The sequence below is a fragment of the Bubalus bubalis genome, chromosome 15, assembly GCF_019923935.1.
Source record: "Bubalus bubalis isolate 160015118507 breed Murrah chromosome 15, NDDB_SH_1, whole genome shotgun sequence".
Taxonomy (NCBI): Eukaryota; Metazoa; Chordata; class Mammalia; order Artiodactyla; family Bovidae; genus Bubalus; species Bubalus bubalis.
In genome coordinates, this window is record NC_059171.1 from 50308357 (window position 1) to 50323057 (window position 14701).

The 14701-nt window shown below is 41.5% G+C and overlaps 1 protein-coding gene and 1 long non-coding RNA gene across 4 annotated transcripts in view; both read left to right on the plus strand.

Annotated features, from left to right (window-relative positions):
* The first annotated feature begins 437 nt into the window (after positions 1-437).
* On the plus strand, positions 438-8489 carry LOC123329483. Of its 2 annotated transcripts, none has more exons than XR_006640040.1 (4): positions 438-675; positions 921-1050; positions 6045-6197; positions 7010-8489. It is a non-coding gene; the product is annotated as an uncharacterized LOC123329483 (long non-coding RNA). The 2 variants fall into 2 exon arrangements; XR_006640041.1 differs by having other exon boundaries at positions 6045-6174.
* Positions 8490-8651: 162 nt separating this feature from the next.
* The window catches only part of CPA6 (carboxypeptidase A6), a 309275-nt gene continuing 303225 nt past the window's right edge, over positions 8652-14701 (plus strand). The window contains exons 1-2 of one of the 2 annotated variants that reach the window (XM_025265287.3): positions 8652-8815; positions 9625-9758. In XM_025265287.3, coding sequence (XP_025121072.3) covers positions 8750-8815; positions 9625-9758 — 200 coding nt within the window. In that variant the 5' untranslated portion in view covers positions 8652-8749. Of the gene's footprint in view, positions 8816-9359; positions 9759-14701 lie in introns of those variants that run through there. The other variant, XR_006544968.2, reaches the window with a different exon arrangement.

Here is a 14701-nt window from a genome sequence, read left to right on the forward strand (position 1 = left end):
AAAGGCAATTATATTTGAAAAAATTTACATTACAAATTACATTTGGTGCACCAAAATTTTGGGACCTTATACCAAAATTAAGTAGATATTTGTTTCTGCTAGAAATTGTTTTTGTCAGTTGCATCATAACAAGAATGATGCAACTGAGAAAAAGCAAAGAAAATATCTCTAAGAGTGAGACTTAAGCCTCCAAATGGTGGGCCAGACCCCAAAGGCACAGACTGAAGGAAGCCAGTACAGAGTGACCCTTGGTCCCAGCGACACTTTGTAGTGCTGCCTCCCAAGCAATACGAAAGCGATTCCTACCACTACTTCAGACTACCTGAAGAGTTAGACCACAGATAGTTGTCTTTCTTTTGGAGCCGATGTAACCATATCCAGACTGTTTTGTTTTTTTTTTTCTCCCTCCTAGAAATCTTGCAGCTGTGAATTTAATGCCAAGTTGCATGTTTCAAATGAAGTTCAATAAAGAACGTCTAACTCAGATAACAAGAGGCTCTCAGAGATTCTTTATCCACCAGCTGTTAACTTTTATGTTAAAATTCTGCTTGGATATTTGATTCTTTCCTTTAATTCGGAAAAGCACTTAAAGCACTTAGGAAAGCACCAGATTGATTTTCAACTTGGGAACCCCCTGTCTGCAGAGCAACTCAGAAAGAGTTTCAGTAACATTATGTGAGTGTTTTCTGCTCTAGTAAGCAGGTAAAGTGGTGTTAGAAATGCATTCTGAACAAAGAGTTCGCTTATGATGCAATAAGGAGCTTTTTTTTTTTTTTTGGAGGGGGGTTGGTTTTTGTTGTTTTTAATTTTTATTGGAGTGTATTTGTTTACGATGTTGTTAGTTTCTGCTGTACAGCAAAGTGAATCAGCTATATATATATACACATATTCCCTCTTTTTTGGATTTCTTTCCTATTTAGATCACCACAGAACTTCGAGTAGAGTTCCCTGTAAATTAGGAGTTTATCCTGAAGAAAAGGTGGACAAAATCAGGAGGGAAGGTGGATGGAGTTTGATGGGAGTGACCTGATTTGACAGGAGGATTCAAAGGTTAGTGGGGGGGTGCTGACAGGAATTGGGGTGGAAATAGGAAAGACCTGGGGGGGAGGGGAAGGAGACAGGTCCCTGATCAGAGAGAAGAGGATCCATAAAATAGTAAACTAATCATTGGGAACAGGAGAGATAAGAAACAAAAGAAAGAGAAAAAGAGGACAGTCCCCAAACAAGGGAGAAAAGGAATGAGAAGCCAGTTAACGTGAAAAACTTTGGTCAGGAAAAGGAAAGGAACCAGCACAGAACCAGAGATGAAGTGTTGGGGCTGAAGCTGGGAGAAGACTGCCCAGGTTCTGATGTGAAGGAGGAAATATGGTCAAATTCGCTGTTTTCTGCCACCACTGGTGACTTTTCAAACTGTCCTACCTACAACAGAAAAACATCAAAATAATACAAAAACTGTCTGTAGATGACAGAGATTCAAATAGCTGTGGTTAATTTATTACTGATACATGGCCAATGTGAAAGGTCTCATGAGTGTCCATAACAAGGATGATGCAACTGACAAGCAAATCCAGTTGTACATATGGCATGAAAAATAAGATAATCAAGCCATTTCGAAAAACTTTGGTGAAATGTCTGCTAAGGACCACAGTTAAGCCCATTTTCAAAGAAGTTAGTGAAATATTACATCTGATTTATAAAACTAGATGAATATACTTTTTACAGAGGATATAATTTTGATATATAAAATAATCCTGAGACAAAAGACACATAATAAATCAACAATATGCAAAGCATATGTTAAAACTATCCCAAGATTATAAAGTAAAGAGATTTAGTAAGTAGAATCTAGACGTCTGTATTTTTTATAAAACCTAGGAAATCAACCCTGACTATTCATTGGAAGGACTGATGCTGAAGCTGAAGCTCTAATACTTTGGCCACCTGATGTGAAGAACTAACTCATTGGAAAAGACCCTGCTGCTGCTGGGAAAGATTGAAGGCAAAAGAAGGGGCAACAGAAGATGAGATGGTTGGATGGCAATACTGAATCAATGGTCATGAGTTTGAGCAAACTCTGGGAGATAGTGAAGGACAGGGAAGCCTGGCGTGCTATAGTCCATGGGGTTGCAGAGTCAGACACAACTCAGAGACTGAACGACATGCATGCATGTATCTGATGGACATCCCCAGAACCACTGGCCTAGAAGATGTCAGATTCAAATGAAGGATAAGCTTGTGGCAAATAAGCAACTGAAATTTATGACTAACAACACTTGACCATTGATGCCTAAAACCCTCAATCAAAACCACACCAAGACTTTGATAAATAGAAACATGTTGTGGATCACAAGGACATTGACAAATTCCCAGGAACCTGTCATAGAGGATACAGTTTCTGAAATATTTATATTAATATTTTACTTATAAAATATTTACCTAGAGGAGGATACACATCTCTTTCAATTTGACATCTCTCATGTAGTCTGTCAAGAGGAATATAGATTTTTTTTTAAAAATCTAATTATTTCTAGTGCTTTACACAGTGAAAGAATACATCTTTGTGGTTTTGCAGGGGTTCTCTGGGAAATCATAAGTACAGTTTTAGATACAAAAGATATCCTGAAAGCTTTACTTTATTTATTTTTTGTTCTATACTTAGTGTCTGGTTTGAGGAAGACAAAATAAAAATATTATCAGAGGAGATAAAGGCACTTGATTAAGTGGGTGCCTAAGAAACCATACTTGTTACCTATTTAGTTGAAGTGACAGGAAAATTAACAATAAACGTTGAAGGTAGCATAATGGTAAAAACGTTAGGTCTTTCAGAAGTGAGGATTCTTCTTTTGTTGTTGTTGTTTTCTTAAATAATGCAGGATGTGACAAAGTCAGCATAAAGCACAGAAGGTTACTCTTAGGACAATCTTTGCTGTGTAGGTAGATGACACTGAAAGATTAACCCTTCACATTGTAAGCGAAAGCAATAAACAGTGAGCCAAGGAAGCAGTTCCATCAACATGAGCAAACTTTGCTAAGCCATTAACACATTCCATAGCTTTTCAGGTTCAGGTATTATAAACCAAGGCAAACAAAATTTACATTCCAAGCTTTGCCTTTCCTTGTGCTCTTTACTCTCTGGAACATACTGGCACTTTAGGATACATCCTACAAGACCATGAGAAATAATTTCAGAAGATGTTATTAGCATACAATGCTTTCATCATTACTAACCTCAAACAAACAATAAATAAGCCTTTTTTAGAAGTTCTCAGTTTCAATTTCCAATACAGTCATTATCAGTAGCTATTCATCAGTACCTATCCGTAAATGAACTCTTCCGAGCCCTCAGTAAGTTTCAAGAGTGTAAATTGGTCTGAAGAACAACAACAACAACAACAAAACAGAAAACAACAGTATTTTAGAGGAAAACCATTCTTTTCCTTGAAACACAGAAGTACATTTGTAGTTATATTTTCTCTGTCATTGTTGCTCCTAGAATGGTCTCAAACACCAGTATTATTGTAACTTTAAACTGAACCAAAGTGACTAACATCTACTTCATAGAGAAAATTTCTAAGTGGATAATTGAGAATTGTCTGTCAAAAATCAGCATTTTAATCAACAAGAACTCATAAATACATCTAATGCAACTTTCTAAGATACACTTGCTACAATTTTATATCCCTCTGAAAATGGCAAAAATTAATGAAAGATATAGCCTATTGGTAGCATATTAAAAGAAAACATATAAAATTATGCTCAGATATCAATGTTTCAGGGGTTTATCTTCCTTTGAAATAATTTAGATATCCAGTAATGATCCATTAATTAGCTCTATTTAATTAGTCTAAGGTTTTAAATTCCCTAGAGTTCTTTTTTAAATTGAGATATAATTCACATAGCATAAAGTTAGCCATTTTAATGTATACAATTCAGTGGTTTTTAGTATATTTACAAAATTGTACAACCATCGCCATTATCCAATTCCAGAATATTTTCAACACCCCCACCAAGGAAGATTCATACCCCTTAGTGGTCATTCTCTTTAACTCCCTTTCCTCCTGTTTCAGCAACTGCTGATATACCTTGTGTCTCTCTGCTCTACCTGTTTTGGACATTTCGTGTAAAGAAGATATCCATGTGGCTTTTTGTGTCTGGCTCCTGTCGTTTAGCATAATGTTTTCAAGGTTCATCCATGCCACAGCAAGTATCAGCATTTCATGCCTTGTAGGGCCAAATAATATCCCATTGTATGGACATACCAAATTTAGTATTTGTCCCTTCATCAGTTGGTGGACATAGAGGTTGTCTCCACTTTTTGGTTCTTATGCATAATGCTGCTTTGACTATTTATGTATAAGTTTTGGCGTGAACATATGCTTTGATCTTTCTTGAGTGGAACCTAGGAGTGTAATTCTAGATCACAGGGTAACTCTATATTGAATTTTTGAAGAACTATAGCACTGTTTCCTCAGCAACTGCATACTTTACATTCAGACCCACAGTAGCTAAGGGTTCCAAATTTTCTACATTCTCACCAACGTTCATTACTGTGTCTTTGATTCTAGCCATCTTGGGGCACATGAAGTGATATATCATAGTGGTTTTGATCTGCAATTCCTTAACGACTAATGATGTTGAGCATCTTTTTCATGTGCTTATTGGCCATCTGTATATCTGCTTTGGAGAAATGTCTACTCAGATTTTTCCCATTTTTCAATTGGTTGTCATTTTATTATTAAATTCCCTGAAGATCTTGGAAATTATCTTCAAGCTGCCATACTTCAAAACATGATTATTAAAATAAAGCATCTGCCCAAATAATTCAATATAATTGTAGACAAATTGACATTTTTCATAACCAATCAGTACAACTGTATAAGTTTAGAGAAAGTACATTCAAATAGAATAAAAAATGTGCTTTTACATTGTACTTGACATTGATAAATCAGAGAAAAACATTGCTGTTTTTTATTATACCAATATTATTCAACTAATCTTATTTGCCAAAGGCTTACCTTAATTGAATGAACTTGGAGTCTTAAAATGTTTCAGAGTTAGTTTCTGCAAGAGTACATTTTGTTTTAATTGTAGCATATTGAAAGTATTATTAATTCAAGTTCCCTATTTTCTTGGAATTTAGGGACATTGAAAGGATACTTATCTATCTCTACAAGCCAATTCGATCAGAGCTCCTTTATTTTTCTATTTACTCTTTCCCTGTCCTTCAGCACTAAGACAATATTCTCATCTCTCCACCTTTGAGCATCTAATATGTCTGAAAGTAGAACATTACTGTCTATCTGACCTCTCTCCTCATGACAGCTTTTCTTCTTAAACAAATTTCATCACCTATTCCTCAAATTTCTACCCCCCCACCCTTAGTCTTTTTCATAAAAGTTTTGTTTAAAATCTAATCTTATCCACTGTTATACAGTTTCCATTCTTATTTGTTTTTGTTTTTTTCATCATCTTTCACTGTCCTAGGCAAATGGATTGGAGAGTGGTTTTTCAATCCTTCGTTTATTTTTGCTTTTGACTTTATCCTCATCAAACCTTCTTAATCTCTGTCTCATGCTCCATTCCAGCTCAACTTTCTCTTAATTTTCATTAGAACACTTAATGTCACAAATGGTGTAGCAAACATCCTTTCTCTGTTATTTGCAATGACAGTCTCTAAAGTATTCTTATCTATGTTTTCTCTACTTTATAATCACCTTGGAGACAGGATTTAGGAAGGAGGGGAAAGCAGGATGGAGAATGGGAGAGTGGGGAGGGGAGGAAGAGGTGGGAGAGGGGAGGGAGAGGGAGGGCAAAGGGAGGACGAGAAGGAGGAAAAGGAGGAATCAGAAGAAGTAGCTGGTGTCTGAGGGAGAGATGGCTAGTTGACAAGAGAAAGATTAAAAATGTGGGGGCAAGATGGTGCTGGAGAAGATGGATGGGAGAGAATTGCTAGTGATATGTTGTGAAAGGAAGCTCCAGCACATTCCTCACAGAATTGCTGAGACCACATATGGCAGCTAACCTCACATCAGCTCTTTCCTCAGGTGTTGGAACAATGGCAGAAAGCCATAAAAGAGACCGTGTGAGCAGTAACATCTCTGTCAGTAAGACGTGGAGACATGAGCACAAAACCACCTGTGAGGAGAGGATTGTTGTACCGTGAGCCCAACCCAGGTCGTCCACCTTCTCTTCATGAGGTCTTTACCAAAATCTGTCTACATGGTTCTCACTCATAGCCTAAGAAAGGGACTTACAAAGTCTTCCCTCATAGCATCATAGAATCCCAGATCTGGAAGAGACATTAAAATTTATCTAATCGTCCACCAGAATGAACCCACATCAAGGAAGATGTCTTCCTTTCCCTACTGTAGTTTCCTCTTTTTTTTCTCTCTGCAGGATAATATTTCTTTTAATAAAACTCACCCTTCCACTAAAATATGACAAAGGCATAGCCAATAATCAGAATTTCCCTTCTGTCCATCTCCAAATCTCTAACTGGTTTAATAATTCACTCCCTCAGTGCCTTAAAAGGGGGACTTTTATCTTTGAATCCATCTATAAAACCATCTTCTTCTCCTCCCACTTGCTAAATGGACTCTATTTATCATTCATTTTATGGGCGCTTATCTACTCTAAGGGAAGTCTGATCAGATAACCTGGTCTTTAGAAAAGCAGGGGAAGATTGTTAGGAAGGGCTTCTATTGTTTGGGAACCTTTCTTTGATCTTAAATTTTTAGGAAGGTTATAGAATGTCTCCAGGGTGTTTTGCATTTCTGATGGCTCAGGAAATGATTACCTTGGTCTCAGGGTCTGGAGAGCATTTGCTAAGCAGGCTCTCTGGGTCTAGCCCTTCAGGATGATTTCAGGATGAGCTTAATCCCCAGTTAGAGACTGAACATTCCTAGTTTAATGTTGTGATATAATATGACAGATTTATACATTGTTCTGACATAATGAAATGCAAAGAGATGAAGTGTTTTATTTACACAGTAACCTCTTATTTCAACAGCTCACTGGCAGTTGTATAGGCTTTTGTGGCCTTGTCGAAAAGGCCCCAGGAAATATCACTGTGAGCCTTGCTTGCAGAGCAGCCTTGCCAGTTCACAAAGACCAAAGCACCAGGCCAGGAAGTCAAGACAGAAGAAGTCAACATAAACCAGCAGGAAACAAATCCAGGAGGCTGGGTACGGCCCCTTCTCAAAGGCACCCATGCAACTCTCAGCTGCTCCGGTGGGCTTTCCTCTATGTGGATAGAGAGGCCACAGAGTAAATGTCTGTTGAATGAATCCCTTCTCAGCTTAGCACTCACTCAACAAACACTGTTGATCATTCCTTCGGTGAACGTTGTTCTCTCAAGGAGAGAAGAGGCAGTCATACAAAGACAGAGGGACACAGCTCTGCATTCAGGGAGAAGACAGACTTTTGAGAAAGGCAGACCAACACTTAAAATTGACGTGCTGTGCCCTACAGTAGCAGACATAGTGGGTGTTAGGAAGGGGGACATGGAGAAGAGATTAACCGAAGTAATCCTGGGGTAGTTGGAGAAAGGGGCTTCTCAGGTGGCTCAGTGAGCTACCTGCTGACATAGGAGCTGTGGACTTGATCCCTGGGTCATGAAGATTCCCCTGGAGGGGGAAATGGCAACCCACTCCAGTGTTCTTACAGGGGAAGCCCCTGGATAGAGGGGCCTGGGGGATTGCAAAAGAGTCAGACATGACTTAGCGAGAGTAAAGCAACAAAGAAGTTGGAGGAAACTTTGGAAAATCATCTTAGACGAAAATCATTTTTTTAGCTGTTATGCTCCAAATGCCTATGTGTTTGGTTAAAGTCCCCAGGAGGAAGAGTTGGTGATTTCTTTTCTACCAAGGGTTCTGGCTGTCATGTTAGAAGGTGCAGGAGCTCTTGACGGCAACTGGTCGTGGGTGACAGCAGGAGACACCCTAGATAGCCATGTTCTTATTTACTAAAGCAAAGCACATCCTCCCCCAAGATGGGTTTTCTGGTGTATGAGGGTAGAAGTGTGCTGCTGTGCTAAGTCACTTCAGTCATGTCCAACTCTTTGAGACTGTCTGAACTGTAGCCCAGCAGGCTCTTCTGTCCATGGGATTCTCCAGGCAAGAATATTCGAGTGGGTTGCCATTTCCTTCTCCAGGGGATCTTTCTGATCCAGTGATTGAACCCAAGTTTCTTATATCTCCTACATTGGCAGGTGGGTTCTTTACCACTAGCACCACCTGGGAACCCCAGGGGTAGAAGCAAGTAAATGCAAAAACAGCCTTCTTCATCACCAACATGGGAAAACCAAGAAGGAACTGGCTTCCTTCAAGGTTTCCTCCACCCCCTAGCTTTTAGAGAGAAAAGCCAAAGCAGAACTCATTGTAAAGTAAAGCCTTGTTCCTTGAAGTGTGACTGAAGGGCCAGCAGTACAAGCATCAGTTGTAATCTTGTTAGAAATGCAGAATCTCAGGCCCCAACCCCAGCCTGCTGCCTTAGAAGCCGTGTTCTAACAAGATTCCCAGGTGATGTGTGTGCACGCCCGAATTTGAGAAGCCTGCTCTAGACCAGCAAGGGGGCTGAACTCCAGCTCACCTGAGGGGCTTTTTCAACAACTGATCCCACCCCCGGGAATTGATTTAAATAGCCTGGCTCCCTAAGTGATTCCAAATGTGTGGGGAATGTGCCTCAATACCCAGAGTCCTCTAGTTCCCCAGGAGAACCTTTGCACTGGCCTCAGGCCTGGGTGCTGCCGATGACATGTGAAATCAGCATGGGGCTCCCTGAAGCACAGGGAAGTGGCTGCCCTGACTTGGTTCAGGTAGGAGTGGGGACCTGGGTTGGCCGGCCACACCTGAGGTCCCCAGCTCATCCAGACTGAATTCATTGTGCATTTCAGGAGGTGGACTCCAAGGAGAAATTTGCCTTGGTAGAGTAAAACACAAAGCCTGCAATGCTCTACACCTGTGTGTTTTAGCTCATCCTCAAACAAGTCTTTTGCAGTTCACACTCATACTTGTGCTCAGTCATGTCCAACTCTTTGCCACCCTTTGGACTCTAGCCCACCAGGCTCCTCTGTCCATGGGATTTTCCAGGCTAGAATACTGGAGTGGGTTGCCATTTCTCCCTCCAGGGGATGTTCCCAATCCAGGAATTGAACTTGCACCTCCTGTGTCTCCTGCATTGCAGGTGGATTCTTTACCTGCTGAGTCATCAGGGAAGCTCTAGGGTAGGAGGAAGGTTGTCGTAAAAAGTTAGCATCCTATAGTTGGAAAGCAAAAAAAAAAAAAAAAAAGCCTCCAAAAACAAGAAAATAAAAAGAGTTACCCAAATGAAGCAGCACCCAGCAAACCCCCGTGGTGAGTCAGCCTGGGGAGGCCCAGCCCCTTGGAGGGAGCCTGGTTAAGGATCTGATCAGTTCAGGGCAGGGCTGTGTGAGCTGCTGCTTCTCATCCCAGGACCAAGTCTGAGCAGCAACCTCCCTCCCTCAGCTGCTTGAACTTTTTTTTTGTTCTCCGAGGCTGGAAAGAAGTGTCACATTTTGCTCCCTCCCAAGCCCACGCCCCCACCTCTCCCAGGGACCGTGTGCCGTGTGGAGGGGGTGCCTTAACTACAGGGGAACTTTTGCAGCCCTCTCATCCTCACACTATGAAGTTCTTCGGGAAGCCCAGGAGCCAGACAGCAGCTTTTCTGCCTCTCTGCCTGCTCTTTTTGAAGAGCCTGAGCCTAGGACACAGTCACCTTTACAGCAACCGCTATGCTGGGTGAGTGGAGCGACTTTCATGCCCTGCACGGCTTGGAGTAGGATCAGGGGAGGGCACTGGTTTGGTCCTGAGTGAGCCTTACTTGTTCTGGTCTGTGGTCTGTGTGTGAATCTGTATGCTTTCCTGGCCACCTAATCTTAAATGTCCATGCAGTCCCAGGCTCTCTGGAGAGAATGTGCTGGGCACACGTCTAGTTTCTCATACTCTTTATGATATGCCAACCTGAGCCGTGGACTGGTGTTGATTGGGATTCTGTCTTTAGAATCACTGTGGCCAGTGTGTACAGTATCTGCCTTGGTGTATGCTCGGCCGCGGGGATGCTGTACCACATGAACTGTGGCCTGAAAACTAAAGCTTCCCCTTGAGGAGTGTATGCAGGAGCGGTGGGTGGAAATTCACCAGTGATTAATTTAAGAATCGGGTGTGACTTTTTATTTTCTCTTGAGTGTTTGTTAGCCTACAGCGTGGTTATTAGAAAGATTTTCAAATCTGAGCAATGGAAATGAGTCAACTCAAAATAAGCCCAATAAACGTAGCCAACTGCAAAATTATGGGTGTTTTTCTGAAGGGAGAAACCTAAAGGGGGAACGCCGTGTGCGTTTCTCCCCCTCTGGGTTAGCATGCTTTGTTTGCCTTCGGTGAGGAGGCGCGGGGCTGCGTGTGAATCGTGTGGGACTGCGCATGTCTTATCCTAAAGGCTTACTGTGAAATATACAGCCTGTGCTTTGCTTGAATTTGCAGGGGGTCGTTCTCTGAATCTGGAAATGCTGGCATTCCTGCATTTTAGGGTGGGGGGAACCTTAAATAGCTCCTCTAATTCAGTTCCTTTCTACAGAGAAGGAAAAACTAGAGTCTTAAATCTTTCTAAATAGTCTACCAGTGCTCTGTGAGGACCAGTAGAGGAAAGTTTTCATATCAATCTGGATGAAGGCCAGGTCTTAAAGCAATTGTTCTTTCTAGGAATCATGTAGAGAAGAATTTGTAAGTGTGACCCTGGAAAAGAGAATTGTTTCTCTTTTTCTCCTAAAGAATCTGGGCACAGCTATAGAGGTCCCTCTGAATACGGTGCTTACAGAGGAAATTTTGTAAAATGTGCTCTCAGTTTAAGGAGATGCAGGATGATGGAGAGGGGGTGTTGGAGATGAGGACTATAGATAGTAACATCCTCAAAATTTCCACCCTGGTGTTCCTGGGAGTATTCGGAGTTAAATCTGACAGCTGCTTTTCTGTCTCCTGAACATACATCGTCCAGGCTTTACAACTTGTCCTTGGTGGTCACCGCCCTTGAAGACCTGGGTATGGAAGCTGTGTTTAGTGACTGATGATGCCAGCTAAGATGTGGAGGAGTTTGCTCTGACTCTTTAATGGATGTTAGTTACATGATAAACATATATCAGATTTAGATGTGCTCGTGTGACATAGGACCTCACTCCTCCACTCAGCTGTGGCTCAGTCCATAATGACTTCGGTGTGTGACCCTCGTCAAAGATAAGTGAGCACGTCAGCTTAGCAGAGCAGGTGTGCCCACTTCCCTAAGCACCACTTAGCAGAGGAAAGGAAGCCAAAGGTGGTGGCCTTTCTTAAAGAACTTGGAATCTTTCAGGACGAAGTTGCACTATCTTTCTGTTGTTCTGCAAAGAAAGTAATTGCCATTTTCTCTCTGGCTGCTCCATAATAAGTTAGTCCCAAATGTATAAATTAGAGGTGTCTGGAAGTTGTAAGGAAAAGATGAAACAATGAGACATGGAAGGGAGCCTTCGCTGTCCATCACAGGAGAGCTTCTCCTTTATCCAGAGATGTCTTTGAGCACACTCACCATTGAAAATGGGGGTTTTTGCTTTTACTTCATTTGATACATGTCATTTTCTTACCACTAAAGACAGAAATGCTGCGTAGGTTTGGGATTCTGTTGCTTTCCTTCCCCAGGAAATGCTTTCTGCAAGTCTAGCTAGAACTAGATAAAATAACATGATAGAATGGTATTGAACATTATTTTTGTTTCTCATCTGAAGTTATTCTAAACCACCTCATTTTTGTCCTTTAAGTAATCTATTTAGGTACTATTGGTAGTAATTATGAAGCAGCACTATTTCTTGAAGTTTTGTAAAAAAAACAAACAATTTTTTTGTGAGTCTTGGTTGAATCTGATAATAAGTGATCATCATTTGCAGGACTCTGAGCACAAACAAAAACAATACGCAGGGCAGACCAGTGTGCTTCTTAAGAGCAGCTAATGAGCCTAGGCTTTCTACACAAACTAGTAACAGTTGTGTGATGCGGTCGTATAATAAGATGCTTGAAAAATGGCAAATTTAAGCATGTTGGGAAAAAAGTGTAGGGAGACTATAAGGAAAATCTGACATAAATGAATACCTTTTCAGGTAACTACCAAATTACTTACAAGGAAGATTTAAAAATATGTAGAAAAGGGATGAAGCCAAGTGTGGAAAATAACTTGACATCAAATAACATTTATTGGTACTCTGTTAGCAGGTTTTAAGAGCTATGAAACAGGTCAAACATTTTGGTGATTAAAAAAAATATCAGTCAGTGAATGAGACTCCAACTCGGCTAACATCACTCTGTGTTCTCTCCTGTTCCCTTATCCCCTCATATTCCTAGAAGCAGTCTTGGTTATTTATTAGACTGTGATACTGAGGGCAAAAAGAATCTTCTGCATGACATGAAATTAGGGTAGTTTTTTTTAGTGATGGTAAAAGAGAGATCTAAGCCAGTGACACAATAAATTCTGGTGATACTGTAGAAGCAAAGTGGCTATAATATTTTGCTGAACTGCCTATTCAGTTCTGCCTTTACGTATAATGTTTATAAGTCCTGAAGTTCAACTGTCTGCCTTTCAGTTTCTGCTTTCCCACTCCTAGTAGCTCTGTTACCTTAAGGTAAATTCCTTAACCTCTCCGAGCCTCAGTTTCTTCATCTGAGACACTGAGAAAATATTCCCTGCCAAGTTGTCATGGGAATTAAATGCAACAGCCTGAGTATTGCATGGTTTTTGGCACTTAGCTTTTTTAACACCATGTCAACTACTTACTAAAAATACTTACCAGTACTTAATATAAAACATTGATAAAAAAATATTACTTTCTCAATTAGCCTAATGAGCGTTTTGGTATCCTCATTTCACAGAGAGGTTCAATTGAGGGACAAAAGGGCAATCCAAGTTCACAGCTAACTATCCCACAGCGGGGATTCTAACCCAGCTCTGCCTAACTCAACAAACTGTACTTCTCACTGTGCCCCCATTCAGGTATAGAAAAGAACGATTTTTTCAGAAGAACGGAAGACTTCACCTTGTTGAGGGAACTGATAATAGGATGATGAAAGAAAAGAGTAGATTATGTGGGCAAAATTGTGAGCTGACCCTTGGTGGTCTTCTCTAAGGTGGCAAATTGTTAATAGAAAAGCAGGCAGAGACCATATGAGATAAGGAACTTTAGATTGTCACCAAAATAAGTAGCACAGAAAGCGGCCATGGGTGTGCACTTCGTGCCTTCAGTATTATTCCAACACCTACTTGTGCCAAGAGTACAAGAGCCAAGGCCCTCTGATAGCTTGCAGTTTAGTAAAGACAGTAGCCCCACATGTAACATTAGGAGGCACACAGTGTTTGAGTGTGTTGTGGGATAGCAGTCTACTGTGGGATTGCAGAGAGAGCTCAATGCACCAAGAAGGAGGGAGAAATCCCTCCCCTCTTCTGGTCACCCAGCCTTGGGTACCTGGGCTAGGGTAGAGAGAGCACGACTTCCACCACCAGAGCCACGACGTGGGACTGAACGCTGGTGCAGGGTCTACATAGGTATGTGCAGGCTGGTCACAGCCCACTAGCCAGCTGGTGTGTTCTGATGAGCCAGCATCCATGCTGCACTCGTCCTCGCATCCCTGCCCCTCCCCTTCCATCTCCCACCTGTACAGACACCCGGTTATTGGTCAAGTTCACCAATCATCCATTGGAATGGAATATCAAGATCCAGGAATTAGACTTGAAGAAAATGAGATTTTTAAAGGCATTTGGTTCTTAAAATCCTGTGAGCAGAGAGGCCCCAAATTGGGATGTGACACGGCACCCCACTCCAGTATTCTTGCCTGGAGAATCCCATGGACAGAGGAGCCTGGCACTCTGCAGTCCATGGGGTCGCAAAGAGCCGAACACGACTGAAGTGACTTAGCACAGCACGTATTGCAGAGAAGTAGAGGTTTGGGGGAATAGATTTGACTTCAGGGATGTCATTCTTGCTCTCCATCTTAGCTCTCTAGGTAGTCCCCTCCATTGCTCAAAGCAGCTTTTAAGTCTTTTACCTTTCTGATGGTGGGGGTGGGGGTGGTGTTCAGTTATTAAGTCATGTCCGACTCTTTGCGACCCCATGGACTGCAGCATACCAGGCTCCCCTGTCCTTCGCTATCTCCCAGAGTTGGCTCAAATTCATGTCCATTGAGTCGGTGATGCTATCTAACCATCTCATCCTCTGCCACACTCTTCTTCTTTGCCTTTAATCTTTTCCAGCATCAGGGTCTTTTCCAATGAATCGGCTTTTTACATCAGGTGGCCAAAAAATTGCAGCTTCAGTTTCACTGGTAGCTTCCTAGTAATGTTCTGAACTTTTGGAAACCTAGGGCTAGAATTCAAGCAATCCAGTTGCTCATGCATGTTAAGAGTTATCTTCTATGTTGGTGGTTAAAGTTCTTTTCAGATGGGTTGACCATGAACCTCACTTGCCATGGACTGGCCCTGTCTGTAAATACTGTTCTGGGGTAGTAACTGCCAGTGCTCCTCTTTCAGTCTGAGAAGGGTCCTGATTTGGGTGGAAAATTGTGGGTTCTGCCTTTTATTCTTCACTGTGTCTGTTTCCTTGATGAGCTTTACTCTAGATCTTCAACTACCTTCTTATTTCATTCCTGAAGAGCAAGTCTATCTCTATAGTTCC